General features: G+C 46.3%; 1 protein-coding gene across 2 annotated transcripts in view; it reads right to left on the bottom strand.

Annotated features, from left to right (window-relative positions):
* The window catches only part of EPB41L5 (erythrocyte membrane protein band 4.1 like 5), an 873,454-nt gene that overhangs the window by 708,515 nt on the left and 137,520 nt on the right, over positions 1-27,419 (bottom strand). For both annotated transcript variants that reach the window (XM_069224616.1, XM_069224615.1), the window contains exon 3: positions 305-409. In XM_069224616.1, coding sequence (XP_069080717.1) covers positions 305-409 — 105 coding nt within the window. The remainder of the gene's footprint in view (positions 1-304; positions 410-27,419) is intronic.

Here is a 27,419-nt window from a genome sequence, read left to right as displayed (position 1 = left end):
AAAAAATATTTTCAAGGCGCAAGAGACAAGCACAGCAACTGTCTTAAATTCTTCAATTCTGGCAATACCTTTCTTGGAAGAGGGAAGACTTGCTGCAGAATTGTAATGTCCATGCATTGTTGTAGTAAGTCAGGTACATCTTAACGTATCAGCACCTAATGTGCTTAGCCTGCTAAAATCGTTTAGAATTAGAAAGCAAAACACAAGTGGAATCTAAAATCCTGGCAAAATGTATTTCACCATAATGTTACTTATATCCAAATAACCGTGCATCTATAGTCCAGTGCTCAGCAACTATACTTACCGCTACTTGTGCTGAATCCATGAACCGGAGCCCAAAGTAATCCTTCTCGATCAGATCCAAATACAACATGATTTGATCAAACAGCTCCTGGCCTTTAGCTTTTTTCTGTCAACAATCAAAGGGAGGAGAACATTAGACAAGTTTGTTAAACCACCTTTTTCAGTTTTTCATAAATAGAACCAATAGGCTGCCCATGGGCCTCTTCAACTTCATTCAGAACTAGAGTATACAGTGTTTACCCTCATACATACCATTTACATATGCTCTGTTAATGAATCTCTGATCCCCCCTCGTTTCCCAACCAGCCATTAAATGCCCAGTGAGGAGGTCTTTCACTCCTGCCAATGCAACTCCTAACAACACTCTCTTAACTGATCTCACTAATTACATCATGCGCTCTTTCGACTGCCATTTAAGTCCACTAGGTCAGAAGAGGAGGATGTTTCATGCACAAGTAACCATCAGCCGTTATACCACGTCTCTTCGCTATAACATCTGTATTCCAGCTGCTTACTGTGTTAGAAACCAATTCCCAATTAAGCCCTGACTTTTTTATCAAATCATGATCCCCATGAAGGGCAAACGCACCAGAATGCAGTTGGGCTCCGATAGGCGTTACAGAGCAGGATACCTTGAACTGCACTGTGGAACCAATATGTCAAAACATTGGTTAACCTTGCGGAACTATGGCTTAAAGGTTCATAGATGTGCTGACATTTCAACTCAGTGGTGCTCTTCAGTACTGATTTGAGGTATTGAGAAAACTGGGTGGAATAAGAGGGTGCAATCTCTGAGTGGATGATTAAAATAATTAAATGTTTGAAATTTGTATTACTAACACTTAACTAGTTTGAGTCCATCTGTAAAATGTTTTTAGGCTGAACGGTCTCTGCAGAATAAGAAACATTTTATCAAGAAAAAATAAAATAAAGAGTAATTGTAAAAAAAAAAAATAAAAAAAAAATAAAAAAAAAAAAAAAAAAGAAAGAAAGAAAAATAAATAAATCAGTGACTGATATACTAACACCTGAAGCCCAGTGATGTCATCCCATAAACCACTAGATTAAGTTGAGAGATCATTGCATTGTCAACGGCGTATGAACAAGTAATTTTTGGGCAAAAGGGATACTGCTGTCCTCGTACCAAAATGTTAGACTGATAATATAATGAGCTTACTAAGCAGGGGAAGGGAAAGAGTAAGAAATCCTGCTTTAGTGGGTCCGACTGGTGAGACAATAATGGTTTTGGCTATGTGGAGTCACAAAAGACGAGTTATAATATTTCCATTCACGATTGAGAGGTGCAGTTCGCATTCCTTTGTAGAGGGCACCCAGGACTAATGCTCTGCTCTGAAAGATTTTTCAGAATGGTAATAAGTCACTTGCTTGTCTAGGTAACAACCAACATAATGATTTCCAAGTTTCCATTTTGTGATGTGCTACGCACAATGCAGTTGCACAAATTATGATGAGTGGACACCTCTTGGTGAAGTCAACTACGCCACTGCACGTTATCTGACACTTACTGTGGAATTTCATAAAGGGAACCAGAATATATAGGTTGTCGTCCAAGGAGGTAAACAAGGACTGCACCGTTGTGGAAAGTGAATATTCTCCACCAGGTGCATACTAAAACTTGGTCAAAAGTTAAAACTACTGAGGAATGGCTCACTATATTAGATAAAGTTCTCACATGGTGTGAGGTACGGATGTATGCGTGCCTTTACCTTATTTAACATCTATATTAGTGACTGAAAAGAGAAGGTGTGTGCTAAGTTGTTTATGCCAACGTTTTGTGGTACATACCTGAATTATACTACCTACACTACATGGTTATGCTGGAACAACCCATAGATTATTATTATTATTTTAAAAACAGTATGGTTCCAAAAGGTTAATATAATAATTATTTAGTGGTTTGAAACAATAGGACCCAAGTTATGACACTGAGGAATGAAAAAAAAAAACCATTTAGCTAAAAAGGGTATTTGGCAAGATACCACTTCCAACAGTTCAAGCTTACAGGTATATGGTCTTCACCTTGGATCATAAATTCCTGTGGCAATCACCATTAACGGTCATAAATAAATAAATTCAAGAGACCATATGATGTAACATCAGAATCTTAGATCAGAAAACAACTAAAAAAATCATTCCACTGCTCACAAAGTGCAATTGTTTGATTCCATGAACATTTGCCTCATCCAGTTCCAAAGGAAATGCTTAGAGGTTTACACAGACTCGATACCACTGTACCCTTGACATGCATACAGCCAGAAATATAAGACTAGAGGGGCATGGCCATCATTAAAAAAGGGTGCTAGGGTGTATGCTGTTCCTGGTATTCAGTGCTTAGTTTGATGAATGAGCGCCAGTACCCAAAGCTCTGCTCAGCAGCCCACGTCCAGTGCAACTAAATGGCTGTGTATTCCTGAATTCAACTCACGCCTCTTAATCCACTGCCAGACACTCCCTGCCCCTTTATATTACTTTGTAGGTTCCTGCTTTCTTCCTTTATGACGACATCTCTCTTCTCTTCCTCAGTCTTTCAGCTTTATTCCCCCCCACCTCATTTTTTGGCATCAGACATTTACAGAGAACAAGTGCTGGTCCCCAAAGAAAAGTGCCTGTGGCCCCCACCTACTCAAATTAAGCACTGCTGGTATTTGTAGGGAAATCTGTACTGTGTGCACGGCTTTAAAGCAAACAGTTTTTAATGCTTTGTTAATTTTTGTGTTATTTTATTTGAAGGAATTGTCAAACATTTTAAGATCTACCTCTACCATCGGTTGATATGTAATGGCTCTGTATCAGTTGACATGCTGCTTTTTTTCCCCCTCATTTCTTCAATTTCATGAAAAGCAAAGCTTGATCGTTTTTTAAATATTTTTTTTATAGGAACTGCCCTTAAGTGGGAGACACCCCATCGTCGACCAGTTACTTGAGGTGGTGGACGTCTAGCCTCTGAAGTAAGCAATTTATTCTGGAGGATGTACTAATGAGGACATTCTGTTTCAGGAAATAATTGCTCCTGGAGGGCCTGACGGGATAAACTTCAATTCAAGAAAAGGCTGAAAACCTCATCTGTCCACGCAAAGGGTGAAGGTTCCCAACTCCACCACTGCACCCAATTGTGTGGGCACAGTTTACCTGCACTACCTCTAATGAAAAACAAGTTTACAGGTAGCTTTGAGTGTATCCATCAATGACCTTAGAGAAAATAAGTGAAACCTAAATGTAATTTAAATGCAATTTTACAGCGTGTGGGGTTTAGGAGGCAGGCCCCACAATTAGTTTTACTGTGAAGGTGCGTCAGCTGATTAATAGTTCAATTACATCTGTTCAAAAGCACCAGTCAAAACGACATGTGCTTCTCTGAGTGGTGAAGGTAGAAAGCATTAGAACTGGCTATATACACTATAAAGGGAAAATATTTACTTTAAGGGGTATTGTTCAGCATTCCTATAGGTGCATCTAAAGGTCAGGTATGAAGCAGTTAAGTGGTTGCCAAGTACCCTAGAAACCCAATCACTTCCATAACAGAGCTTCACCTTTATGGCTTAACTCGGTTTTATTTGTTTTAGTCTGAGAAAACTACAACAAATTACATCTACATACACAGGCCTATGAAACCAATAACACCCTTGAGAAACAGTCAAGAGTGTTGAAAGGAAAGGAAGGGATGGGCAAAAAGGAGCAGGCTCGTCAGACCCAAGCGTTGCATGATAAGGCACCCACTACTCTCCAGGAAGAGAGCAAACAGAGCAAATTTGGATTGGATCAGTCACTTGAAAGGGTTGAGTGTGTGAATCGCATTACGCAAAGATAGGACTTATTAACTCCTGGAACTCACCAGATAAGAACTGTATACCGGGACCCCAAGTTTCATCGAATTGTGGTAGAGAGTGGTTAGTCACTCCGCAAGTTTCTCCATCCCCAGGAGTTCCTACGGTAGAGCATCAGTACCCCAGCGGGGTAGCAAAACCTGCTTAGCTGCAAGTCAATCTACTTTATAGCCCGCCCTCTCCCAGATTTCAGTGGATAGATCAAAATATTCGGGAAGCCTAAAAGGATACAACTAGGAAATTTAGATAACGTAGTGTCATACATTATGTCAATGTCTGTGAAGACATCTGTCCAGAACTTCTGTATTTTGGGAAAGTAGCAGAGAAGATGTTTTTAGGTACCAACTTGGCCACGGTGTCTCCAGCAATTAGGATCCCTGCCCGGCCTCCATGTGGCCAACCGAGCTGGTGTGTAGTACCAATAGTGAGCTATTTTTAGGAACATTTCCTAAGCTGCACTTCAAACACGTATGCTGTATATTTCAGCAACTAATGCATCAAAAATAAATCTCACTTGGTTAATTGAATCAATCAGTGTGGACAGGAACAAAGTACATCAATGAATCTATTTCTTTTATTGTTTAAACAATTAAAAATTTTACTCATGCAAAAAAAAATAGCATGGTTCATCAATAGCAATGAAGTACATGACATTTTTATAAAAATAAAATTTACAAACATTAAAATCTTAATTTCAAAGGAGTCATTAAATACAATCAATGTAAAAAGCAGTGATATACTTCCATACTTCATAGAGCTTATAATATGGTGTTTAAAAATCACAAAAGGTTAGCTGGTAATGTACAAAAACTTTGAGAAGTCAATTATAATACAATTACTTTCAGGCTCAAAGGTAATGATGAGGATTCCACGGTGTGGTGACCCTCGAAAAGTTATCTGGATATTAAAGATAGATAGTCCGGTATAGCAGGCCTTCCATGAAATAGAAGGTTATATATGGGGTTTTCAAATTCATAACACTGACACATGCCATTATTTATACCATACAATCTATAGCAGGCTCATTAGCCTAACAAACAATCTCACCCCGATCGCAACCTAGATTTTGCAAACAAAATAAACATCTCTTGAGCAGGTGCAATAACCCATCAGGATAAATTCAACAAGAGACCAGACCTCTTACAAAGACTGTAGGCTGGAGCTGTCAAATAAACGTGCAATATTTTCATACTAGAAACTCTTGCTTGCCATACCCTAAGTGGTTGTTCATAGGGGAGCTCAGAATATGCCCTTTCAGGTCTTGGGTTCTTAAATGTGACTACTAATATCGTGTCATTAAATCTACAGCAGGACTTTCAGACTAGCTTTTAAAGGCATTGCACCCTGAAAGAACGAGGCCTTCTGAGAAACATTGCTACTGTCCTTGCCGATAAGTATTTGTTTTAATCACACTAAAATGGTAGTTGTCACACTTAAGAAGTACTCTTAAAGCAGCCACACTTACCAGCCCAACATGGAAATACTGGTAATTTCACCTTAAAACTTACCGCAACCCTGACGACTAGTATTGTTAGCTTTCACCTTTGGCCATCAGTGTGATCAGACCTGTTCAGGAGCGTGAAGCAATCTGAAGATGCCTTATCCATATAATCACTGGCTCTCCAATACTTCTCACAAACAATATAAAAGTTTCAGTTACCATGTATCGCTTCATCTTAGTCTGTTTCTGAGCACTCCATGGGGCCCACTGTCAAAGCCGTTTGCACATGTAAATAAACTTACATTTGAAAATGGGTTGATTAATGTCTTCAAGATAGTCACAAAATGTGCCCCTACAGTGGGCTATTTATTTACTAGTGTACTTTCGCTCACTACAGTGTACTACTGTTAGTAAGTAAATCATATAGCATGGGCATGGAATGGCATTTAAGGGCGGGGATGCCCTGGAATGTTTTTAAATGAAAACTTCGTCAATATAGGAGGACTTTTTTCGAACCCATTAATGCTCTGGAAACAGCCAAAGATGAACTCCTGTAGTGTCAGGAGAAAATCTCTCCCAAAGGTGATAATCGGCCTGGGATCAACTCCAACAATGCGATAGTATTTTGGGAAAGGGATTTTCCACGGAGAAAAATGTTTCCCAGTTCAGAAAAAAAAAAAAAGTTACAGATAAAGGTTGATTATAGAAAACATACCCGACCAGTGTTCTCGTCAGTGCGTGTTATTTTGAACGACAGCTTATGTTTTCTTCCCTGGTCACAATTAAGACCTGAACCAGGCATTAGTGGAGCTCCTAAAATTATCTCTGCAGCGCGGAATTAGTTAACAAATGAAGCAGCAAATGTGAAGGCAGGCACTGTGCTTTTTGACCCACATTACATACATTCAATGGAGGGAGCAGTTCGTTTAAATTAACATAGTTTTTTGCAGGAACCTCTTTGGTGCTTGGGTCATTTGAGGGGCCAAACATTAACGTGGGCTGCCGTGCAATGCCTCCCACATCCCCAGGTAGCCAGGACCCCGACCTTTGAGTCAGTTAAACTGCAGTTACGCTTGCCGGTCGATTGTGGAAGTATCCCTCGGCATTTGCTCTGCCTCTAGAAGCTACATTACAAGAAGTTTAAATATAAAAAGTATTCATAGGTATAATACTGATAATATTTCAAAATGATCACAGATTTGTTAGAGTAAACACATTTGTGGAAATTCATGGAATAAATTATCAAATTGCACTTTAACAATATGTGGTTTTCCAAGCCTACTGATGTTGCACCTCAGGCGTAAAGTGTGTAAATAGATTGAGAAGTTCTGCTACATTCATACAATTTTTACACAACTTTCTTTAAATTTCACTCCTGAGCCGGCGAACGAGCATTAATTATGTTAGGATCTAAGATGAAGAGTGTGATGAACAAATGAGGCCAGGGTCAGTGCTCTGAAGCAGGGGACAGGGGTGTTGTGCAGTCAGTAACCGTGCCACATGCGGGTTTTATATGCATCATGTTTAAAGGCAAACAATACCAAATGTTAAAACTGCAATGACTAGCAATATTCAGGAAGCAGTAATGATACTAGAAATAAACACTTAAGGATTCAACAAAAATGTCCCCAGTAACATTGTTAATTAATTTATCAAGACATTATGGTTTGATACAAACGAGAATAAACAAAATAAATACAAGTAAATAGACTTGATGAGAAAGGTCGGCTTCCTGGGCGGTGGCTAAATTGGAGTGCACTAGCCTCTGAGAAGATGCAATCAGGCAGTGGATTCTAGGGTGTAGTACTGCAATGAAAAACGACCCCCCTTCCCCCGGTAGATCACCTGATAGAGGTGCCACTGTTGGCCGACTGGAAGGATTTGGTGAGCATGTCAAAAGGACAATTCGTGTTTTTTTTTCTTTTCCGAACAGAATACATTTTAGGTAGTGAGATCAGTCTTGGTGTCCGGGTTTATACGAGTAGAAGATGTGGTAATAGGATATTACAACAAGCACTGGCAAAGCCAGTTGGTCGCAGTAGAGCCCTATTGGCTCCCCAAAAGCCTTTCGTTCATGCTGTACAGACAGAAGCAAACTACTGCAGGGGAGAAGCATACCTGTATGAGAGGGCAACATGGAGCCTGGGAGGAGAGAAGCCCACAAGTGAGACCGCTGGTAAACACAAGCTCTCTCATGGAGTGCTTAAAAAAAAAAAAAAAAATCCTTTAAAGTGAGCAGTGGAAGAATTCTATAAAATAGTGTAGGCTCATGGAGAGGAACCAACATAAGATGGGCAACCTGGGACAAAGAAAGCCATAGAATAAGAAACTAGCAAATAAGAGCGCAAAAACCAACCAATGTTAAGCAACAGGCAGGCTTGTAAGCTGCTGATAAACCCATAATACAAAAAGAATGCTAAACAGTGTCAAACATTAACCCCCAGAACAGAGATCTGGGCCTAAATCCATCCTTTTTTTGCTGCCCATGCCATTCCAGTTTGGACCCAGCCATATGCAAATCAGTCTTGACCCTGTTCCCCATGGGAACAGTCCAGCCCGAATTGCCAGGCCAGGTCTTCCCTGGACTGGAAACAAGCATCCTGGGACCGGTTTCGGGGTTTCACACTTCATCAGCCAGGCTAGCTTGAATCCAGTGGCATGGGAAGCACGGGACCCACGTCTAAGCATGCCCATATCACTCCTGTAGCAGGCCTTAAAGCCCTAAGGCAGTGTGCACTCTACCACAGGTAAGGCCATAGCTGCATGAGCAATATGCCCCTACAGTATCTAAGTCCATTCTTAGACATGGTAAGTACAATGTGGCCACATTAAGTATATGGTCTGGGAGTTTGCCAAAAAACAAACTCCACAGTTCCATAATGGCTACATTGAATATTGGGAAATTTGGTATCAAACTTCTCAGAATAATAAATCCACACTGATGCCAGTGTGAGATGTATTAAAAAATGTACACAGAGGGCATCTTCGAGATGCCCCCTGTAACTTACTTAATCCTCTAGTGTGGGACTGACTAGGATGTGCCAGCATACCACTAGCAGATGAGTTTGTGACCCCCTGGGGTGAGAGCCTTTGTGCTCTGAGGCCAGAAACAAATCCTGCACTGGGTGGAGGTGCTTCACACCTCCCCCCTGCAGGATCTGCAACACCTAGCGGTGAGCCTCAAAGGCTCAGGCTTCATGTTACAATGCCCCAGGGCACACCAGCTAGTGGAGATGCCCAGCCCCCAGACAAAGCCCCCAATTTTGGTGGCAAGTCCAGAGCGATAACTAGGAAAAACAAGGAGGAGTCCCCACCTTAGCCAGGACCACCCCTAAGGTGTCCAGAGCTGAAGTGACACCCTCCTTGCATAAACCTCAGATCTTGGAGGATCAGGGCCAATAGGGAGAGAAATGTACCCCCCCTCCCCAAAGGGAGAGGACAGAAGGAGGGTGTAGCCACCCTTAGGGACAGTAGCCATTGGCTACTGCCCTCTAACCCTAAAACGCCCCTAAATCTTGTATTTAAGGGCTCCCTGAACCCAGAGAGAGATTCCTGATGACCTCACAAGAAGGACTGCTCAGCGGAAGCAGAGAAGGAAAGGAGACAACAACCCTGGCCCCAGCCATACCGGCCTGTCTCCTGCTTCAAAGAACCTGCAGAAGAAAAGCAACGCATCCTGCAGGTCCAGCAAACTCTGAAAAACGTTCAGAGGACTGCCAGCATCACAGAGGATCAAGAACTTCTGAGGACAGCGGCCCTGTCCAAAGAAAAACATAAGAAGAAACCTCTTCTGAAGGACTCCCACCTCACTCCAGAAGCGTGAATCCTAACCACTCTGCACCCGACGCCCACGGCCAAAGTCCAGGTGGCCCAACTGACCAAGAGAGGACCCCCAGGCGATGGTGACCAAGAGCCCACCCTGGGTTGGCCTTTCTACCCCTCCATGACAACGCCTGCAGAGGAGGTCCCGAGGACCTCCCCTGACCGTGACTGCCCTGGACGAAGATAACCGATGCCAAAGGACCCACTGCAACCGCAGCCCCCAGGCCTTGGAGAATTCGACACCTGGTATAGCAACGATCAACAGGCGGCCCTCTTCCCTGTCCGACTGATGGTGTGCCCAAGTGTAGGAAAGTACCATCTTGCCTGGCATGTTACCCCCATTTTTCACTGTATATACGTTGTTTTAGTTGTATGTGTCACTGGGACCCTGCCAGCCAGGGCCCCAGTGCTCATAAGTGTGCCCTGAATGTGTTACCTGTGTTATGACTAACTGTCTCACTGAGGCTCTGCTATCCAGAACCTCAGTGGTTATGCTCTCTCATTTCTTTCAAATTGTCACTAACAGGCTAGTGACCAATTTTACCAATTTACATTGGCTTACTGGAACACCCTTATAATTCCCTAGTATATGGTACTGAAGTACCCAGGGTATTTGGGGTTCCAGGAGATCCCTATGGGCTGCAGCATTTCTTTTGCCACCCATAGGGAGCTCTGACAATTCTTACACAGGCCTGCCACTGCAGCCTGAGTGAAATAACGTCCACGTTATTTCACAGCCATTTACCACTGCACTTAAGTAACTTATAAGTCACCTATATGTCTAACCTTTACCTGGTAAAGGTTAGGTGCAAAGTTACTTAGTGTGTGGGCACCCTGGCACTAGCCAAGGTGCCCCCACATTGTTCAGGGCAAATTCCCCGGACTTTGTGAGTGCGGGGACACCATTACACACGTGCACTACACATAGGTCACTACCTATGTGTAGCTTCACAATGGTAACTCCGAATATGGCCATGTAACATGTATATGATCATGGAATTGCCCCCTCTATGCCATCCTGGCATAGTTGGCACAATCCCATGATCCCAGTGGTCTGTAGCACAGACCCTGGTACTGCCAAACTGCCTTTTCAGGGGTTCCACTGCAGCTGCTGCCAACCCCTCACAGGTTTCTGCCCTCCTGGGGTCCAGCCAGGCTTGGCCCAGGATGGCAGAACAAAGGACTTCCTCTGAGAGAGGGTGTTACACCCTCTCCCTTTGGAATATGGTGTGAAGGCAGGGGAGGAGTAGCCTCCCCCAGCCTCTGGAAATGCTTTCATGGGCACAGATGGTGCCCATTTCTGCATAAGCCAGTCTACACCGGTTCAGGGACCCCTCAGCCCTGCTCTGGCGCGAAACTGGACAAAGGAAAGGGGAGTGACCACTCCCCTGCACCTCCCCTGGGACGTGCCCAGAGCTCCTCCAGTGTGCTCCAGACCTCTGCCATCTTGGAAACAGAGGTGCTGCTGGCACACTGGACTGCTCCGAGTGGCCAGGGCCAGCAGGTGACGTCAGAGGCTCCTTCTGATAGGCTCCTTCAGGTGTTGCTAGCCTATCTTCTCTCCTAAGTAGCCAAACCCTCTTTTCTGGCTATTTAGGGTCTCTGCTTTGGGGATTTCGGTAGATAACGAATGCAAGAGCTCATCAGAGTTCCTCTGCATCTCTCTCTTCACCTTCTGCCAAGGAATCGACTGCTGACCGCGCTGGAAGCCTGCAAAACTGCAACAAAGTAGCAAAGACGACTACTGCAACTCTGTAACGCTGATCCTGCCGCCTTCTCGACTGTTTTCCTGGTGGTGCATGCTGTGGGGGTAGTCTGCCTCCTCTCTGCACTAGAAGCTCCGAAGAAATCTCCAGTGGGCCGACGGAAACGTCCCCCTGCAACCGCAGGCACCAAAGAACTGCATCACCGGTACCCTGGGTCTCCTCTCAGCACGACGAGCGAGGTCCCTTGAATCCAGCAACTCTGTCCAAGTGACTCCTCCCACAGTCCAGTGACTCTTCAGTCCAAGTTTGGTGGAGGTAAGTCCTTGCCTCCACACGCCAGACTGCATTGCTGGGAACCGCGCCTTTTGCAGCTACTCCGGCCTCTGTGCACTTCCGGCGGAAATCCTTTGTGCACAGCCAAGCCTGGGTCCATGGCACTCTAACCTGCATTGCACGACTTTCTAAGTTGGTCTCCGGCGACGTGGGACTCCTTTGTGCGACTTCGGGTGAGCACCGTTTCACTCCTCTTCGTAGTGCCTGTTCTGGCACTTCTGCGGGTGCTGCCTGCTTCTGAGAGGGGTCCTTGTCTTGCTCGACGCCCCCTCTGTCCCCAGACGCAATTGGCGACATCCTGGTCCCTCCTGGGCCACAGCAGCATCCAAAAACGCTAACCGCACGACTTGCAGCTAGCAAGGCTTGTTGGCGGTCTTTCTTCAGGAAAACACTTCTGCACGACTCTCCACGGCGTGGGGGATCCATCCTCCAAAGGGGAAGTCTCTAGTCCCTGTCGTTCCTGCAGAATCCTCAGCCTCTACTGTCCAGTAGCAGCTTCTTTGCACCCACAGCTGACATTTCCTGGGCATCTGCCCATCTCCGACTTACTTGTGACTTTTGGACTTGGTCCCCTTGTTCCACAGATACCCTCGACTGGAAATCCATCGTTGTTGCATTGCTGGTTTGTGTCTTTCCTGCAGAATTCCCCTATCACGACTTCTATGTCCTTTGGGGAACTTTAGTGCACTTTGCACTCACTTTTCAGGGTCTTGGGGTGGGCTATTTTTCTAACCCGTACTATTTTCTAATAGTCCCAGCGACCCTCTACAAGGTCACATAGGTTTGGGGTCCATTCGTGGTTCGCATTCCACTTTTGGAGTATATGGTTTGTGTTGCCCCTATCCCTATGTGTCCCCATTGCATCCTATTGTAACTATACATTGTTTGCACTGTTTTCTAATACTATACTGCATATTTTTGGTATTGTGTACATATATCTTGTGTATATTTGCTATCCTCATACTGAGGGTACTCACTGAGATACTTTTGGCATATTGTCATAAAAATAAAGTACCTTTATTTTTAGTATATCTGTGTATTGTGTTTTCTTATGATATTGTGCATATGACACTAGTGGTACTGTAGGAGCTTCACTCGTCTCCTAGTTCAGCCTAAGCTGCTCTGCTAAACTACCATTATCTATCAGCCTAAGCTGCTAGACACCCTATACACTAATAACGGATACCTGGGCCTGGTGCAAGGTGTAAGTACCCCTTGGTACTCACTACAAGCCAGTCCAGCCTCCTACACCAAGACACCCCCCTGCACCTCGCCTGCAGCACCTTAGTGACTCCCCAGGGTCCTCTCAGAGTTTCATTGGAAACCCAATGCCCTGTTTGCACCTTGCAACCGGCCCTCCCAGTGCCACTGAGAGTGTGGCATTGGTGCCTATTTGGGACCCCTCCAGTGCTCCTATAGTCCTCCCTGGTCTGCCCTCTGAGCCGCAGGTACTTACCTGCTGGCAGACCAAATTTAGATTACCCAGTCTCCATAGGAGCCCAGTTAAAATTGCTCAACTTTGATCTCTGCAACCAGCTGGCCCTGTGTTGCTGGTGGTGGGTGTTTGGAGTTAACTTGAACCTCAAATGGTGGACTACCTATAACCCAGACACTGGAACTCTAAGTCGTCTACTTACCTCTAAAGCTGTAATTTATTTTCTTCCCCCAGGACCTGTCCTGAAAATGCACTGTGCCCACTTTTGAAATACATATTCTCTGTTTAGTTAAAAACTGTTTTCTTTACTAAGGTGAAACAAAGTTATATTGATATCTGTGTTGAGTACTTACCTGCAACAGTAATTATTTCTGAACTGAATCTTGTGGTTCTAGAAATAATTTAACAAAAAAACACTTTTCTATATAAAAACCTAATGGTCTGGAGTTAAGTCATTGAGGTCATCGAGTGTGTGTTTTCACTTATTGCTTGTGTGTGTAAAACAAATGTTTAACACCACCCTCTGATAAGCCTAACTGCTCGACCACACTACCACAAATAGGGCATTAGTATCATCTATTATTGCCTCCGTCAAGCCTCTTGGGGAACCCCTGGACTCTGCACACTATATCTCATTTTGATATGGTATATACAGAGCCAGCTTCCCACAGTGCTGTAACATTAGGTGTCCATCCCAACTCGGGCAAGAGGGCCACATTGATCCCCAGGTATCGGAAGCTTTTGCTCTTAATGGGGAAACTATCCTGCCAGTCGTAGCAGTCTCTGGCTGGATACAGCGGGACCAACACTGGCTTGCCTGGGTTGATAGTCAGGACCGAGGCCTCCGAAAAAAGCTACAACAGCTGTAGGCATCAGGGTCTAATGCTTGCCGGGTCAGATAGGTAAATGAGTACGTCGTCCGCATACAAAGCAATGTGATCATCCCACCCTGGGGACCAACCGCACCCCTTGATGAGTGGGTCTTCCTTTATGACCTTCGCCAGGGGTTCGATCACAAGGGCAAAGAGAAGAGGTGATTGTGGGCATCCCCGATGGGTTCCCAGACGGATGCTGAAAGGGTCAGAGATCACCCCGTTAACTTGTACCCGAGCTGTTGGTTTAGAATAGAGGAGTCACACTAACCCTCGAAACCTAGGGCCTATCCCTGCCTTTGAGTACCTGGGAAAGATACGACCAGTCCATTGTATCAAATGCTTTCTCAAAGTCTATGAGGAATAACGTTAGGTGTGTGTGTGTGGGGGGGTGGGGAAATGGCGGCGCGCCAGTGCTGCATGAAGCCGCCTAAGGCAATGCCAGTTACTTCTGCCCGGCATGAACCCACATTAATCTCGGTGAATTAGGAGAGTAGTACCTTCTTCAGTCTACTAGCCAATATTGTAGCTAGAATTTTTATTTCAGTGTTTAGGAGCGAGATGGGGTGGTAGGCCGCACATGAGGTCGAGGGTGCCTGGGATTTCAGAATCACTACAATGGTGGCCTGATCAAGGTCCGAGGGGAAGCTCCTGGTTCGCTCTCCCTCGGCATACAGATTTAACAGGTGACGTGCCAAGAGGTCGCTACATTAGCGGCAAAGTTCCACTGGAAAACCGTTCGGGCCTGGGGTTTTACGCAAGGCCAGAGCAGATATCGCCTCTCCAATATCTTCCAGTGCTATGGGTTTGTCTAATTTCTCTCTCCACGCAACCGAGAGGCCTGGAAAGGATATGTCATGCAACAGGGGATTTTCCCACTCTACCTGGGGTCACAGCCGCTCTGCATACAGTCTGGCATAGTACTCTGCAAAGGCCTGTGCGATATAATGGGGCATCTTACAGTGGACACCTGAGTCAGTAATTAATTCAGGGACAATTCTACCAAGCAGAGGCAGAGATGCCAGCCAGTGCAGTAGCTTACCATTCTTATCACCCCACCTATATATGCGGGCCACCGAGGCGCGCCATATGTGCTTGGTTGACTCAAGCGTAAGGGGACAGATTTCCTCTCGGATCAAGCGCAGTTGCCTGCTGGGGCTACGTGGTTAGGGGGTGAGAGCTGCATTTCCAGGCGCAGCTCCCGAGTTTTAAGGTCAGCCACCTGCTGGTTCCTCCCCCGCATTCAGAGATGATGCCTAGAGTGTCCCCAGATGGTGGCCTTGCAGGCAGCCCATGATACACCCGCCAATTGCACGGTGCCAGTACTGTGCTCGAAATAGTGTGTGACCCTCCCCCTGCATGGCTTGGACATAAGTTTTGTCTTGAAGGTACCAGGCATTTATTCGTTACATAGGGCACTCAGCCCAGCCAGTGTCCTTCATCTTCATCAAGAGTGATGCATGATCAGACTCCCTGTCGAAGTATCACCATGGTGGCAAGGGAGAGAGGGAGAGAGGGAGAGTGTGTGTGTGTGTGTGTGTGTGTGTGTGTGTGTGTGAGAGTGTGTGTGTGAGAGTGTGTGTGAGAGAGTGTGTGAGAGAGTGTGTGAGAGAGTGTGTGTGAGAGAGTGTGTGTGCGCTCGCACTCTGGGGTGCCATGTCAGCCACACCTCACAGTCTCAGGGCACAAAACAGCATTGAAGTCACAGGATTGTCAAGCCCAGGGAACGTCACACCACTATTCATTAGGAAGGGTGAGAGTGCCCCTGGTGGGGGGTGGGCAACGTCACTGCAACCTAACGCCCCAGTCAATCAGTCTTGGTTGCAGTGATCACAAAGGGCATTGAGCGGTGGGGAAATCCGCTACACAACAGCATCAGGCAACACGTGCCCAGCAAGTGTGTTTCCTGAAGCAACACCCCGAGGAGGCAGAGCGGCGAAGAGCACTAAAAGCCACAGATCTCTTGATCTTGTCCACAAGATGACTTTGATAAGAAGTCCAGTGGCATGCAAAGAAGCCATATTCAGATATATTTAGGGCTTTAAGCGCACTAGCATCCCAGAGAGGGGGGCCAGCGGGTGGGGCATCTCGCTCGGGCAGGCATGTCAGTTATGTGAACATAGGGATGGGACGCAACCATATGCAAAAAAAGAAGGTTAACACAGCTAAAACACAGTAAGTACAAAACGTTAAAACCAACCCCTTCAAACCCCTCCCAACTACCCCCACCCCATACGTCTACCCCCGAAGCATCTGTTGCCCCAAAACATAACAAAGACCCCTTAACCCAAATATCCATATTGGGAGTGGAGCCAGAGTTCTGCAAGACTGCCACTACCCGCTTCTAGTAGTGGCTCAGAATTAAAAGTTCTCCCTTTCGACACTTCATAGCATATCAAGGACATCGGTTGCATTGTGTCAAGTTAGCGAGGGGGTTTGGCTCAAGTGGTCATCCTCCAGCGTCGACAGGTCCTGTCCACGCTCCATGCGGCCTTCGTAGCTGACTTAGAGGGAGACATGGATCCATCCGGCCCCGCCCCGGGGAGTCCTGGTTCTGTAAGCTGCTGCCTACAGCGAGATACTGTGCGCCCCGCCATTGATTTAGACTCGGGGAGTTGTCTCTTCTGAGTGGCCGAGAGTTCCCAACCGAGGGAGAAGCCCAGTGTCTCAAAGAAAAAGGACTTGTCTATGAAAAGGACCTTGAGGCATGCAGGGAACAACAGCATGTAGGGCAGCTGCATTGCTCTTAGTTTCTGCTTCACTGATTCGTATGAGCGGTGCTTGGTTTGTACCTCTCTTGTATAGTCTGGCCAAATCAGAATTTTGTAATTTTCCCACAGACCTCGGGTTGTTTCCTCGCCTCACCAAGTTTTGTATTTAGAATGGAGGAATCTGGCAATGATCGGCCTCCGCTGCCAACCTGGCAGAGGCTTGGGTGCCAGTGTTCAATGTGCTCAGTCAATTGCAAACCAAGAGGACAACTTTGACTCTGGCACCCAGGACCAGATCCAAGTCTCCAAGAATTCGGCTGTTTGGTCCCCCTCCGCACCCTCCAGAAATCCCACAAATCACAAATTATTGCGCCGGGATCGGTTTTCTGCGTACTCGGCTCTATGGTGAAGTTCTCCTGTACGTGTCAGCAACTGGGCCACCTTGGATTTGAGGTCCACTATCTCGTCTTCAATCGTAGACACCCAGTCTTCAGCTTCCTTAATACGACCTACTGCCATCTGGAGGTCTTGTCGGAGCCAGCCAACATCTTCGCTCACTTTGCCTATTTTGGTCTCAATTGCCTGTTGCGAGGATTGAATCGCTTGGAGGATAGTGTCCAGTCCCTCCACTGACGGTGCTCGAGAGGTCAGAGCACCGGCCCCTTGGGGGTTGGAGTAAGTGGCATATTGATCAATTCATTGCTGTGTTGCGGGAGGTTGCTTAGCACTTGTCTTCCCCATGTTAGGGGCCAGAAACACTCCGACAGGGAGATCAGCAGGTGCCCGGAGAGTGTGCATCAAGCACCAGAGTCAGTCACTCGGCCTCTCGGCCCCTCTTCTCATTCGTGAATATTTTCGCTAGGGGTCGCCTAGCTTTCAGTTTGTCCCCTGTCCCTACGGTCAGCTTACTGAGCGTCTTCATCGCCAGGCATGTGGCGCTATTCCCAGTCTCACTGGCACCCGTTCCAACCCGTACTTCTCCGTGCCCGTGGTTGCTCGTGGGTCGGGCCGGCCTAGTCGCCCAGTCCAGCCACGGAGGCATCTCTCTACCTGCCCTTTATACTTCCAACTTGGATCACTACCTGCTGTGGCCCCCACCTAATTCCTCTTTCCAGATAGATGCAGTTGTCTCAGGATCTCTACTGGTCACACTTCACCTCAGACGCCAGCCCGTGGAGTGTCGCTGAAGCCCGTGCTCATCTCACAACCCCGGCCCCGGCCACTCGGTCTCATCTTTTCAACCCGATGGGCACTAGCCCCTCCATGCACAGCCTGGGCTGAACCCCTCAGGCGTGGGGTTTACACTGCTCCCTCCAGCCTTTGGGTGTGCCACAAGGGCCAGGCCCTACTTCATCACTTCTTCTCACTGGAGACCCCTCTCCCCTGCTCTCTGCTTCATCCAGGCCTGCACGTCTCTCTTTGGTCGCATAGGACAGCCGCAGCCCGGCCGACCCCAAGAGCTGGCGAGCTCACCTTCTGCACCGGTCATCACCTGGCTCTCGGCTGGTGACCTCACCCGGGTCTCGACCTCCTCAGGTACTTCTCCTGTCGGGGGCCCGCCTTGCCCACTCACCCCTGTCATCAGTCGCACTCTGTTCTCCCGGTGGCCTCAGACCTGGGCTGCCGGCGCGAGAACCTTTTCCTCCCTACTTCTGCTAGCTGCCTCAAGACGGCCCGGCCCAGCGGCCGCTGCTCCTCCAGCTCCCAGGCTTCTCAGCCCACATAGGCTCTTCCACGCACCTCTCCTCACCTCCTGGGGGGAGAGGCCCACTCTTCTCCTTGCAGCGGCAGCCCTCAACCGTGGTCAGCCGCTCCTCACTGGCAGATGGGTCCAGACGGCGCCCTGGGCCCCCGCTCCTTTTGTCACCTCTTTCACCAGGAACTCCTCCTCAGCACACTGCTCTTACCAGGCACACCCCTCTTCAGTGGCTGTCGTCCTAATTTGGGGTCGCGCGCACATGATCCGCTCCTCAAGCCCACAACCCAATCAGGCTCTACAGCCCGGCCCGACAGCCGCCGCTTCTGCCACTCTACACCTCAGTCAGCCACCTTCTGCATCGTAGGTTCTTCTTTGCATCTCCAGGATGGGCCACAATTTTCTTGGATACAACTGGGACGAGGGACAAAGGGCTTTCACGATATGACGGAGGGGTCTGGAGTAGTCGCAAAGTGCGACCACCATCTTGACGCCCGAAGCCACACCCCCGCCCCCCAAAGAACATCAGATTTACAATTAAAGAATGTTGGCGAACGTTCTGGGCGCTATGCAGAAAGAACCAGTACACGAAGTCAGGAAACAAACACTTTTTTCAAACAATGATGAAAGTACACAGATTTGTTCTATTGTTTTAGAGTGTTGCAGAGTCAATAGTTCAGAATCAGTTTTCTAAGAATTGGCTACTGCTTCCTGAGTTCTAGGTTTAAAGTTGGTAATACACCTAGGCCCTCATTACGAGTGTGGTGGTCTTAACGCCACACTTGCGATGACTGTCAGATCACCGCTAAAGTGGAGGTCTGACCTCCACACTACGTGCTGCCATAGGGATTACGACTTCTGTGTCAACCATCTTTTGCCTGATTTACAGGCAGTGAAAAGAGCAACTGGTGCAGTCGCACTCTATGCGCGGCAAAATTGCAGCTGGCTTAATTACGATGTTTCTGCCCGCTGGCCCAGCGAGAAACTCATAATAGGGCCAGCGGGAGGGAAGACCGGAGTAGCGGTCTTCGACCCAAAGAATTTGGCAGGCGTCAAAACTCATAATGAGGCTTAGAGTGGCCATCTAGCAAATACTGACTGCAGCCTCTGGTGCTTCCTCAGGTGGCACTCTTATCTTCTACAAGTGTTTCCACTTGTTCTGAGTCGGAGTAAAGTGTCACCGAGATCAAACTACAGCACCTCTTGGACATTTATGTTTTTTTTTTTTCAGATAGCTGGGTAGAATGATGCAGTTTGAAATACTTAACCCCAGCCACCTATGGCTTTCCTGTCCCATGTATCTATTTGACTTCTAGTACAATCTATACCGGGACGGTTTTGAAGGAAATAACTTGGAAGATGCAGGTGTCCAACAGCAGAGCAACTTAGAAAAACTCTCTTCTGCACTTTTATTTATTTAACTGGGGATATGGTGATCTAGCTATAAGATGCAGAGCAAGTACACCAGGCAAAAGCTGTTTCAGCAGCACTCCACTGAGCAAAACTCAAGGGGTGTGACTGGGAAGGCAATGACAGCCCAGAATATACACTCCTCTGATGTAGTTTGTTGAGCGAATAAAGGCTATGGTGGATGAGAAGGAGAGCTGGTAATGTAAAACTGCATGCATGTATCAAATAACAACCTTCTGGGTCAAGTGGTGGACGGGTCCAGGAGCCTCACTGTAGCAGGAAGCAATCAACGAGGAGATGGGTGGATATGCCAGGTTTGAACAGAGTTTGGAAAGTTGGCTATTTTCTTGTGTAACTCCCAGAGCCACGCAAGTCCTAAACAAGGAAGGAATTTCCATAATCACGGAACTAGGAAGCATATCGTGGTGGTGATTCTAGATATAGCAAGGCCTAAACTGAAGGCAATCACCTACTTCGAAATAATACAAACAGCGAATACCCTCACTCACCACAAATCAAGACCTATTTAAAAGACATGCAGACCTTTGTAATTATGTCGCCACTAATTCCTTCAAAGTTTTTTATAATTACTTCAGCTTATAAAAAGGAACAATTGATTTAATTTTCAAACAAATCGACAGCGAAACAAACAAAAAAAATCTCATATAAGCATGTTATATGAGCAACCATGATTTCCTTATGTATATACAAGTAATTTCATATTCGGATACCAATTTTTTCAGCTTACAACAACACATTCTTCAAACAAAGTAATCGTTTGTTATTCATTACAACAGTAGCTAAAAATTCACCCCAATAAAGCATGGGAAAAAGAATCACTTACAAAATATACTGAACAAATCAACCCTCCCTATCCAAACACAAAGGCAGAACAACTGGACTGGGGTCGACGAGAAATCCTAGAAACATGCTGAAAGTGTTCCCAGACTCCGAAAGCACTAGGGGGCATGGATGTGGCAGAAGCGTTCTATATAAATAATGGCAACTTTACTTAACCATCAAAGGCAAATTGAAAATCTTGCAAAGTTATTACCTCAGCTAATACACGAGCTGGAACGTCGACTTACATGAAAGGTAACGGCTTACAGAAAATTATTTCTACAATACAGTAAGAGCTTTTTAATCTGGATAATTGGATCGGGGAAATGCTTTTGCAATAAACGCCAGCTGTCTGGCCACAATCATGGGCAACTCGAATGCCCACGACATTGCTGAAGAAATATCTAATTAAACGTCCAATCAACGTTTCGGTGCACCCATTAATGGCGGGTTAGGACCCTATTAGGTCTGTGGAAAAGCCTGATAAAGCACAGGAGCATTAACATTTGTGCCTTTTTATGGGAAAAAACACAACCAGGTAGAGCGGGTCTCGCATAATGTATAAAGGGGACACTGCTACAACGACCCCATTGTGCAGCCGTTTTGGGAGAGTGGAGTCCTCCAAGAGGTATGGACGAATGCTGCAAAGTGAAACTAAAGGATTTGGGACTCTGGGAGGAAAAACAGACTGTAGAATGTTCCAATGCTTTAAAAAAAATATAAGGTACATGCAGGAATGCTATAAAGTAAATGTACTGCTAGGTTTGGAGTAGTCACATTATTTCGTTTTGAGGACTTGGAAGAAACAGTTTATTTGGGGAGGTGGGGTATGAATTACATTAAGACTCGAACAGTGAGTGGCCTGCTAAAAATAGTCCATAACCCTGAACAAATATAATACCTGGTGCTGGGAAAACAGTGGTAGTCTCAAGGAAGCTCATGAAACTCCTAAAAGGCATATCCTAAAGTGCACACCACCAGGGTAAAACGTGTAACTGCTATCTACAGATAGATCTCACCAGTGAAAGCAGGCGAGGGCTCAGCTACATGCAAGACTGCTGTCAACGGATGTTAAATGTAAGAGTAAATTCAGGCTATTACAGCCTCACATACAAATAAGTGCATCGGCTTAATTTGGGTTAACACCCCCCATTACTGGTACAGGTGCAGCAAAATAGACGCTTACTTGAACCACAGGAGGGAAGCATCTCACATTTAATGATTTACTAACAAGCACGCATCGATTGCGTAACAAGTCTTGTAGGACTGATATCGGGTAAGAGGAAAACTAACCATAATGACTATAAAGATACATTTATTGTTTTAGCTAGTGCTTAATTTGTAAATAAAAACGTGCCGGTGCCCAAAGCCTTCCTCTGAAACACACGACCGCTGCAATTAAATGTGCGAGAACGGAATAGTGAGGCAGCGTAATCCTGAAGCCATCTCAGGCCTCTTTAATCCATTTACAGCCACTTCATGCCCCTTTAGCTCACTCTTGCAGCTTTCTGTTTTCTCCCTTTGTGATGTTTTTGACCGTTTTTCTTTTGCTCGGTCTTTCCCATGTGTGTCCTTTGCTCGCAGTAAATGCCTGATGCACAAAAGTAAGTGCCAGCCCTAAAAAATAAGTGCACCGGAAACCACTGGCTCAAATTAACTAATGGTTTTAGCCGTATTACTTGAAAAGAGGCTAATTGTGAACTCCTGTAAAGGCTTTCTCACCCCCACCCTTCTCACTGGAATGCAGACCTAATCAAATTAAAAGAAACACAATCATCTATACTTGGGTGGCTCTCCTGCGATACGACCAGAGAAGAGAGGATGCACTGTGGGGGAAACGGGGCTATGAGGAGATATTAAACTAACTGCACACAAACAAAAATGGAAATAAGTTATCATATGCCCCGCACAATAATTGCCAAAGATTCTGTGCATGGCTGGATAAACAAAGAGTTACAATGAACTGGATGTAATTCTGTGGCAAAAATATATCCTATTTAGTACGCTGAGAACATTAAAAAAGAGGCCCAATAATATAATGGTATAGAACTGCTGCTCCAGCATTCAACTGGTTGCCTTCCAGTTGCTTCCCATTTAATTTAAAACACTGTATCCGTGGTGGACCGATTGTCTGAATAGCTTTACAGACCTTCTGTCTCTGACTGTACTGAATGTTTAAAAACCTACCTTGTTAAAAATCTGGTAGAGGACCATGCGCTGCCGAAATAGCCCTCGGCTGCCATATGATTTTCCGGTCATAATATAAACAGCCTTTTGGGCTCCAGCTATTATGTCAGTTGCTGGACATTTTATAAGGGTTGGCTACAAGATCATGAGTTTTACACTTTTATGCAAAAATAACCTAATCATCTTGTCAGTTTTCATAGAAGCTGTTGGACCTGGCCCTTTTCACAGGGTCGTGCCCAGACTTTTTACCTTCCTCCCTCCTTCTGCTTTTCTGACCTCTTTTTGTTGGCTCTAGGACTCTGGGCACTTTATCACAGCTGATCGGTGCTGAAGTGCATGTGTTCTCCCTTCTAAACTTGGTATGATTGACTTACACCTGATTGGCACATTTAATTTACCTGTAAGTCCCTTGTATAGTGGTATCTCTTATGCCCAAGGCCTGTAAATTAAATGCTAATAGTGGGCCTGCAACACAGCTTGCGCCACCCACAGAAGTAGCCTTTCAATACCTGCTTCGGGCCTGCCACTGCAGGGCCTGCATGTGCAGTTTACTGCCACATGGATCTGGCATCTAAATTTACTTGCTATGCCTGGAACTCCCACTTTACTACACACATCACCCCTAAGGTAGGCACTAGCCCTATGGGCATGCCTTGTAGGTAAGAGATAAGCCATGTGCCTTGTTGTGTGACATGTCAAAGTAGTAACAAACAACTTATTTAGTTTCTTACTACTTTGAGTGCTTCTCCTCTCACAGGATTGCATTGGAAATGCTCTAACATATGTCTATGTGGTATCTTTTGATCTATGAGGAATAGCGTGGGCATGTTTAGTATGTTTGAAATGGTAGTGAGAATTCCTGCTTATTGGTGAAGGTGGATTTTTTATTATCGCTGTAGAAATGCCACTTTTAGAAAGTGGGCATTTCTCTGTCCTTTTGACAGGAGCTTTGCAGCCCAAATCCACGCCTGGGGCTGAGTGACCGCTCCATTGGTGCATACTTTCCAAATAGCCATCACACAGGAGGGGCTGGATGTGACCGAAAAGGCATCTGCATAGTGAGTCTTCCTGAGCCGGGGAGAGAGAGGGTCGTTCACACCTTACATGTGATAAGGCTGTGTCCTGCCCCATACAATGGACTGATTACCCCCTACTGATGTTTGGAGACAGGGCTGGGTTGAAAGGGTATGGTGTTTGACTTCAAAGGACTCCTTTGAAATTACCCCTTAACAAAGGTATTTTTGAGTATAAGAAGAAGGGCTTTTGCTCCCCCGATTTTCCGAGCACTTTTGGAACGGGGACCAAACTTCTGCCAGAGAGACTGCTGGACTGCACAAAGGACTCATCTGGACTGCTCTCCTTTTGTTGCCCTGCTGCCTGGTGTTTACAGAGTGGCCCAAAGGACTCATCTGGATTGCTTTTCTGCTTGTTGCCTTGCTGCCAGCCTGTTCCCTAACTTTGTCCCAGCTGAGACAGACACTGATGGACTGAACCCTAGATGCTTCTGGAAGGCGTGCCAGGAAACACATTGGGACTGCTCTGCTGTTCTGCTGACCTGTGACCAGCTAGGACAATAGAGGGACTGCCACTGCTTTTTTCTGGACCCTCGGGCTGGCCTGGTTGCCTGAGCCCTGCGGCTTTGTGCCCCTGCAGCTGTCTCCAGGGGCTGGGTGGTGTGCCCCCTTGCATTTCTGTTTCTTTGGTGTGCTTTCATCTGCTGGGCACAAGTGGAGTGCCCCTGGCCCCTGTTAAACGTGTGGAGAGCACTCTATGAGCTACAGTGCTTGAAGAAGTACTTTATTATTTTATTACTGCGCGTGAAGAGCGCTAGATCTCAACTTTTGCTGCCCCATGTGCAAGGAAGCACCAAGCCATCTTGTTTGTGCTCCCCCCACCCCGATGTAGGAACGGTTGTAGGGAGCTCTGGGATGCAGCATGGGCGAGTGCGCTCCCTGCAGTGCCCCTGGGGCACAAGCGGGTATAATCCTTTTGAGGAATCACTGCCGCGGCCTGAGCCAGGAGGCTCACCGCACCGCCAGGCTGCATTGTTTTTTAAGGGTAAGGCCCTCTATGCATCTTTTCGGCAGCAATTTTACAGCTGGCAGGATGGAGAGGAAACCCTAGGAGGTCCCGTGCCTGCCCAGCATCCCAAGGAGCTTCTGCGAACCCCTTAAAAAGATACACCAAGCGCTGTAACCTGTGCGTGCAAGGTGTCTTAGATGGAGGGGTTCTGGATAATCTTATTTCATGCTGAAAAAACACAGTTGCGCTGTGGTTCTCTTGTAAGAGGGACCAAGGGGCGATTCCCCAGTGTATTTGTTCTTTACCCCCAGGATATGTTTTCATTTACCCCACAGAACTTACCCTGTAGTTCAGGACAGAACTTTCTGGACTATATCATTCTTGCCTTGTTTGGTGACAAATTCCCAGGGCCTAGATGATATGTACTAGGGAGGGTGAGTAATGTTCGTATGATTTATGACATGTAGGAATGATTAATTTTATGTGCATTTATTATGGTGATGATGACCTGGTAACTGCTTGTTTGGCAGAATACTAAATCTGTGTGATGACCAGACAACTGCTTGTTTTGCAGATTATACGTACCCTACATGATAATCTGACAACTACCTGTGCAGCAGAATACCACTGATACATCTCGTTTTTAGTCTATTGATGTTTTTTTCAATACAGTATTTTTTAATATAACTTTGTGGTGTTTTTATTGTGTCTCTAGGTTGTGTGTGCTGTGCTAGCGCTTTACACATTGCCTCTGGGATAAGACTGACTGCTCGTGCCAAGCTACCCAGGGGGTGAGAGGTGATTATCTTGGATGTGTAACTCCCTTACCCTGACAAGAGTGGCGGTTCCTGCCTGGCTTAGGTGCCTACCCTAGCCCACCAGGAATCCCATTTGTAACAGAGGCCATTTGGTTGGGGAACTTGAAGTGGTAGTTTGGGGCCACTGCACCAGTTGTACAGCTCATAGTGGGCGGGAAACAGCTGGGTATCAAAGTAAGCTTAATTAACTAAAGGCTTGGCAACTCCCACCCAAAAGAAAGATAGAGTTAACAAAAACAGGCAACAGAGATGGTTTATGAACTGGTTAAGGACAAGAGAGTTCAAATATGAGCTACCTTTCAGTAAAAGGCATGGCAGAACCATTGGTCGTAGACTAATGAGCCTAGCCCATATTTTAGAAGGCTTTAGTGGCTGAAGATAAACAGGACTCTAGATGACTCTGATAAGTAACACAGAGAACTCCATCATTTTTGTTTCTCTTGTATTTTTAGGAAGCTGCTCTTGTTGACATCTTGTAATCTGGTTTGTAGGCTTTAACCATGCCCATCACATTCACTGGTTCCTGGGCCAGCCTTTAAAAAAATAAATAAAAAAAAACCCCTTGTTGTTGGTAAATGCTTTAAGTTGTCCCCTCTAGGCCGTGCAACCAGAAGCTAAGAGTGCCCAAAAGTGTGGAGAGGGCAGGGTATGGCAGAACAAACCTGTCGGCTTCCACAACAAAGAGGAGTGCTGCTTGCTCTGGGTGCTGTCAGGGCAAGGGTTAGAGTACCTCAACTGCCCCTGATATCAGGAGGCATGTCTGTGCGCATGCTGGTCCGCGCACACCAATTAAAGAGAAACAGCTGTGCAGCGCGAGGCCGCATGGCAGGAAAAAAAAAAAAGAAATACAAACGTCAAGAAAAGCAACAGCTCCCGCTGGTATAGCGGGAGAGCCGCTCATTAAATAGATGGAGCCTTTACAAACCTTAATACAGGCTTCGCCAGAGATTATCAGATTTAATCAAATTGGCATGAAACCGGTGCGAGAAAATCAATTTTGTAAGTGCCATAAAAATGTCTGTGCATCCTAAGGTTCATCAAGAATTGTCATATTTCTCTGGCACAGCTCAGAATCACATCCCAGGCCTTTTGTCACCCTATTGTGCCAAGTTAATTACCATACTCCCCAGCAACAGGAACAAAGGTCTCCCCACACAAAGGGAACATTTAACAGTGCTTCACTCATCTCCTGAGAAGGAAAGAGATGAGTGAAATTATCTGCATCAATCATCTGTCACACTGTGCCAGGGATGCGCCTGCTTAAGCCCACCTAACAAAGGAGGGAGCCAAGACCTCTGTAGACAAGAGGAGGAGGCTCCCTTTGAAGATTTGGTAGGGAAGGCCCTGGTAGTGATGATGTCAGCAAGGGACGAAGTTGACGCCTCCCAATAGAAGGCGTAACTAGTGACTCCTGGGTGATGCCATTTCAAAATGTCCCAGGTGGCTGTGCAGGAGGACAGGGGCGGAGAGATGATGTGCCCCCACAGGATAGGTCAGAAGTGCCTCGCTACCAAAACCTTCTGCCCCCAAATAAATATTCTTGTGCAAGGAGACAAGCTCTCTTGGTTGTGTTTTTTTCTGTTGGACACAGGGACTGAAGGCAGCAGCCTTGGACAACTGGAAGGAGGAACCCCTTGACCTGGACTATGGACTTGGACTACAATTACCACCAGTACCAGTGGGGATCTCCCCAGGACAAGGGTAGATGGTCCCCTTACACACCCTGAGATCTAGTTTGGGTTAAGACCAGGCTTCTGCGCCAAGGAGGAAAAAAGCTCCTGAGCAAACGGAGGACAAAGGCTGGCACAGAAAGCCAGTGGAACCAGCCCCCTGCAAAGTTTGCCATCTTATAAGCCAGGAGACCTGAGGAAAGTGTTCCCGGTGGCAAGGCCGCGCAACCAGAAGCTAAGAGTGCCCAAAAGTGTGGAGAGGGCATGGTATGGCAGAACAAACCTGTCGGCTTCCACGACAAAGAGGA

The sequence above is a fragment of the Pleurodeles waltl genome, chromosome 3_1 (assembly GCF_031143425.1).
Source record: "Pleurodeles waltl isolate 20211129_DDA chromosome 3_1, aPleWal1.hap1.20221129, whole genome shotgun sequence".
NCBI classification, from domain to species: Eukaryota; Metazoa; Chordata; class Amphibia; order Caudata; family Salamandridae; genus Pleurodeles; species Pleurodeles waltl.
The sequence above is the reverse complement of the archived record's forward strand: the minus strand, read 5'-3'. Positions and strand labels throughout refer to the sequence as shown.